This window comes from Bufo bufo, chromosome 5, assembly GCF_905171765.1.
Source record: "Bufo bufo chromosome 5, aBufBuf1.1, whole genome shotgun sequence".
Classification (NCBI taxonomy): Eukaryota; Metazoa; Chordata; class Amphibia; order Anura; family Bufonidae; genus Bufo; species Bufo bufo.
Genome location: NC_053393.1, coordinates 154,081,315 through 154,087,314, shown reverse-complemented (window position 1 = coordinate 154,087,314; position 6,000 = coordinate 154,081,315). Strand labels below are relative to the sequence as shown.

The following is a 6,000-nucleotide window of genomic DNA, read 5'->3' as shown; positions in this document are numbered from 1 at the left end:
AATTGGATGTAATTAAAATTTTTGTACAGCCACTGGAGTTATTCAATAAAATGTATCTGTATGGTGCCACTTAATTTCTTAACCGACTCATTAAGAAGGTCGCACATGCTCAGTTTCATCTTTCAACTGCCTCCTGACCTGTGATAGAGAGCATGGATACGCCCTCTGAGCTGTGATAGGTGGAGCATGGGCACGCCCCCTTAGCTGCCGCAGATAAGACACTCCCCCTTGAGCTGTCAGCTTGATATAGATCTAGCAGAGCAATGAACGGGGAGATCTCTGGACCCATGTGAGGTACAGGGCTGGTTCTACAGATTGTCATGTACTGTATGATGTCCGATTCTAATTTTTTACATGATTTATGGGATAACCCCTTTAATGCATTAGGCTGATTTATATCACCGTGATGTACCCAGGGCTCTGGCTGGTGCCACCCACAGTCCAGAGTGATTTCTCTAAATTAAGTTGGAAATTAAAAGCAGTGACCTGCGTGGTTGCTATGAGGAAACGCCTCCATTTTTCAATAATTTTATAAATAATCCAAATATAACTGTATTGTGAGACGCCCCCTTTCCTTCATCGCTGAAGTGGCTATTTTGTGTCGTCAGCTCCTCCCATCTTTGAAGGATTATTCTCATTGGCTAAAACGCTATAATGAACAGAATACAAACTATGGACATAAATCATTTCATGGTATATTTTCATGTGTAGATGGTCTGAGGTGGGAAGAACGTGTAGTATTACAGTACCCTTATGTATTTTTAGAGTTTATTATTTGAACATCCTGCAGTTGCCGTCCTGACGTGTATTCCTGATACCGCTGTGTAACAGCTCTTAATGTCTTTTGAGGTGACAGAAATGTCTTTAAATCAGTGTCGATTATGGGAACTGGGTCCCAACTGCAACCGAAATTGTCCAGTTTTGCATAAGAAAAGTGTTTGTTCAATCTAATGGCTCCTGCTTTATTCGAATGACAGAGGGAACGCGAGATGTCCGTTTCAGTTCTCGTCTCAGAACATATTCACTAAACTGAGAAGAGTCAACTCCACCTCCGCATGATCCCACAATTTCAAAGCCACGCTGCTGCAACCTCTCCAGCACCTAGAAGAAGAAAAGGCAATGCTTTACAGAATGAAAAGCCAAGAGGTGCAACACTACGCGACATCACAACCCCCCTCCCCCGACAGCCTGTTCTGCGAGGGGTATCCAGAGGCATCAGCAGGTTGGGTTACTGCTATTGGATGTGATGCTTTGTGACATAATGAAGTTGATGTAGTACAGTATACTTCTGCACACTCAGAACAATACAGGGGTGTCCTGGTGAGTGTTCTCATGCAGAAACCTTAGGGGTATTGTCATACTCCCTTCCACCTGTCTCCTACTGCCTGTTATCTATTAAATATATTGTATCAAAAACAAGGGGACAGGTGGAAGGCAGTATGACTGCAGGATCAGACTACAGAGCTTTGTTTGTTGTCTGTTACCATGGAGATGCATAAGTCTGCATAGGAGCCATGGAAACAAACACAAAACTACAAGAAATTGCGATGCATTGAAACAATAAAAATGGTGGACATAGCGCTTACGTGTATACAGTAGTGCTGAGCTAAGTTTATCCTGTGTACTGGGTAGGACCAGGGTTGCCAACCAGAATTTTTATTTTTTCTGGAATACTTATACCAAAATCACACAGTCAACATTTTTTTATGGACAAATTGGAAAACCATAATAAATGATAAAGGTTATTAATTATCTAGTCAAGTACCACCAGCCTAAAAAAAAAAAGACAGACACAACAAAAAAGTTGCCTATTTTTGAGGACTGTCCAATCCCTGGCAGGACTAGTGCAGCATGTAAGGGTATATGAAGTATAGTTCACATTATTCAGAGCAGTGAACAGCATGCTGGTGATCTTATCTCACAATTCGACTCACAGACCATAAAACAGACAAAAAGATCAAATACATTTTCCATTTTTTTACCTGAACGGAGTTAAGGTGACAGTATCCATTGAGTGGAAATCTAATAACGTGTGTGGAGTCATGGTTCCAGCCCGCATTGACCGAATTACACATTACATCCCCAATTTCCGGAAAAACCTCTTCTATTAGAGACTTGTCTCCACTCAACGTAATCCTTTCACCGAGATCTGGGGCCACTCTGACGACTAAGCACTCACAGGGTCTGGAAAAACGCCCCGCTTCCCTGTCCTGCTTCCATCTCTCCAGTTCCAGAAGCATGGGCTGAAGCTGGAAGTACTTGGCCTCCTCATACAGCAGAGTGTAATCCTGGAGATGATCAATGAAAGCAAAAAAATATATAAACAAATTAGAACAGACACTGGTCACAGGACATTATTACACAATATCGGCGTGGTGTTAAAGAATAGGTTTCCTCTCTAACCAGCGAGTCATCCCCACAACCACTAGATGGAAGGAGTGGAGACCCCTCGGCTTTAATCTAATTATTTCACGAAAGACGGGACATTACAGTCTGGGATTTAAGGCTGGGTTCTATAAATGACTCCCAATGACCTAAAGAACAAAGTGGCAGTGGCACTATGAAGGCACTGTGCCAGTCGTTTCCTTGGTTGGGCTATTATAGTCAAGTCTCTCCTGATACAAAACTTGAGGACTCTTTCACACGAGCAGATCCCGTGCGTGGAATCCACTGCGTGAAAGAGAGCCAAGCCCCGTCCCGGACAGCAGAGACACGGAGCAGTAACATGATTGATAACGCTCTTTGCCTCTGTGACCTTTTTACTACAAAATCACGGTGACAACTTTATCTCACTGTGATTTTGCAGTAAAAAGGTCACAGAGAGGCAAAGAGCGTTATCAGTTGTCCGGAACGGGGCTTGGCTCTCTTTCACACAGCAGATTACCGGCACGACATCCACTCGTGTGAAAGAGCCCTAAAACAAAGTCAAGTAAAAATAATTTACTGGAACTGGTCTAAAACCTTACTGGTACGTAAAATTATTACACTAGATTAAACCTAACATTTAAAAAGGGTTGTACAGGATTAATAAAGCATGGTTGATTTCTTCCAAAAACAGCGCCACACCTGTCCATGGGTGGCGTCTGGTACTGCAGAGGACTTGACTGGGTTAATAAATACTTGCATTCCACATGAAATAACTATGGAGCACGTTTCCTCATTATGTTGCGTTGTCTTATCCCAGATACTTATGAATAAATTGACCACTGGGCCGTATCATTCCCTGAAACTGCCAGCAGTGACTGAAAAGCAGGGAATAGCCCCTGCCAAGTTGTTAATGCATTCAGAAATTACTAGCAGGGATAACAGAGGAACAGCACAAAGCAGAGTCCTAAGAAAAGATGCTTCATTTACAATAACTTACTAAAATAGACATGTCCGGAGAGACGACTCCACTATTAGTCCACCATGGACGGCCCAGCCCTGCCACCACCAGGAGGCAGAGTTATCATATATATCTATCTAGTGTCACCTGCACTCTCCCGATCCCCCCATATACATGCAGGCTTGGCCGAGCTTGCATGTGTTGTGAATAGGAGGAAGCTGCCAGATAACTCATCTCCCTGAAAACCAAATAACCGGGCATGTGGAAATACAACTACTCGATCCTCATCTCCCATACTCTTTAGATGGTTGGCCGATCCCACTGAATTCAGCCAAACAGGCATCTACTGTGTATGGCCAGCTTAACACCCTTCAGATATGAAACCATAGATGGAAAAGATGTCTACTCACTTTGAAATCATCAGAGATGAGAAGCTTCGATGTGCGCAAGAAGTTCAATATATAACGAAACATTTGGCCATCTCGGTCAATGAAGTAATGCTGCTTTAAACTGTCCAAGACGATGGGCTCCGTTCCATCAAACAGCCTTCCGATTCTGCGGGAGGACAATTCATTACATGTAGATTGGATAGTACAGGCAAAACACATAGTGACAACTGTAATATGGAGGAGAAGCAGGTCATAGACAGCACTAGATAGCGGGGTGTAGGAGCCTATGCCTGGGACTAAGGGAATGAAACTGGTGCGACGGCGTCATCTTTCTGCATTACATATTGTAAGTCACGCCATTGCCTCCGACTTGCTTGAAGTTATGTATCAGAGTGTGCCAACAATGCTGAAGAAGAAGTATTCAGTGAAACACCTGCTCCCAATTCTGATCGTACTATAGTCAGTAAAAACACCCTGTATCCGCACAGTCTGACCACTGGGTGGCACTGTTCAGGCACTGTCAAAGCATTGCATTGTTCTAGATTTACAGTTCCGTAAAGTTCTGTATGTACAGAGGATAAAGAATATGTGGGGTGATCAATATAATGAACCGGACCTTTCAGAAAGAGCTAGGGTAACACTGAATTTTAATTAAGATTAAATCACTGACAATTCCATTAAAACCCCAATTCAGTAACTTATGTGCCATATGGCCGCGATTACAGTGCTTCTTCTATGCGATTCCCCATTATTCTTAAAGGGGTTCTCCAGGACTTACTAATTGACGACTTATCCTTAGGACAGGTCATCAATATCAGATTGGCAGGGGTCAGGTGAATGGGAGCAACACTGCAGTAACCAGTAATGGCTACTACACAGAAACTAAGGTGAAGGTAAAGAAGAAATATAGTTGCCCTCACGGTTTGCGTCAGGATCATGCAGAATGTAGACTGACAGTCTTGCTGAAATCTTGAGGAGCACGATGGGGTTAAACCTACTGCTGATCTGTTCTATCTTCACCTGGTGGCAAAGGGGCAGGGCATCATCTTTTTGCACACATGGCGAAGCAAGAAGGCTCCTGCTCCAGTCACTTGTCTTACAGCCAGACACCGGAAAGTGAGGAGGAGGGAGACATGGCACAGTTATATATATATCTCTCACTTTTAATTGGAATGTAAGAAAATAGGATGATAGGAATGGAGAACATGAGGGGAGGAAGTGCTGGGATGTATATATCATTTTTAAATTTTCTATGTTTAGTGTATACTGTTTGTCTATATCTATCATATGACGTCACTTCCAGTCTCAGTGACCATACAGTATAGTCCGCTAACAGATCAGGCTGTACAGTTGACAGATACTGGGGAAGAACAGGACAGGACAGGGAGGCTCCATCCATGAAGCCAGAAGCAGTTGTGGAACAGTCTTGGTCTAAGTTGTGGGATAAGTGTGCTTTAATTTGCGAATGGAAAGCAAGGAGAAAATGATGATATAATATACAGTTTGTTAGACTGCTAAAGGAATTAAAACTTTAAGAAGTTTCTTTGACCATGGTGTAAAAAGTGCATCTATACTACGCAGTATGACCAAAATTACTGTGGACAGTTTCCTAATTCATGCTAAATGTGAAGAAGAATGAAGCTAGGGCTATATAGGTGGCACACCCTGAGAATCTTTACCACACAGAAGCGTCATACTTCAGTTTGTGTGGTTTTAGATCACAGCATCTTAAAAGATTACCTCCCCTAAAAAGGTACAAATCTGACCAACCATCAGATCAACAATATCTTGGTTCAAGTTAGAGAAGGAAAAGGCATCATTGGAACGGCCGCTAGACCCAGGAACTTCCAGGGCATGTCCATCTTCAATGTGGTACCTAGGTGTCTAATTAATAAATACTGCCATCTCTTTGCATCCTGAAGAGTATGCAGTAGCAGCAGCTTGGAGGCACTGCCGGGGGGTACTCTTTCTCGTTATTTTTCCCAGATACCAACTGTAGCATTGTCTAGCTTACAATAGTCATCATGTACATTCACTGGTCTCCATAATAGAAATAGTACCCACCCAGAGGTCCCCCCAAGGATTTACAACTAGAAAAACGCTTTCTATCTGCTTTGCTTATCCTTTTTTAATCAAAATAGTTTTTATTGATTTTCAATAAAGGTATTAACAAAATAAAATTTTTGTATACAACAACAAATATCTCGTCAGTCCATACATTAGAGTCTTTCCAACATAATGAGATTGTCGCCACAATAATATGAAAACATCCTAAGCATAAATTAA

The 6,000-nt window shown here is 42.4% G+C and overlaps 1 protein-coding gene across 1 annotated transcript in view; it reads right to left on the bottom strand.

Moving 5' to 3' along the window:
* Positions 1-286: 286 nt before the first annotated feature.
* The window catches only part of KCTD1 (potassium channel tetramerization domain containing 1), a 68,396-nt gene continuing 62,682 nt past the window's right edge, over positions 287-6,000 (bottom strand). Inside the window, exons 3-5 of the mRNA XM_040432960.1 lie at positions 3,736-3,880; positions 1,983-2,288; positions 287-1,101 (exon numbers count right to left, since the gene is read on the bottom strand). Of these exons, the coding sequence (XP_040288894.1) occupies positions 943-1,101; positions 1,983-2,288; positions 3,736-3,880 (610 nt within the window). The 3' untranslated portion in view covers positions 287-942. The remainder of the gene's footprint in view (positions 1,102-1,982; positions 2,289-3,735; positions 3,881-6,000) is intronic.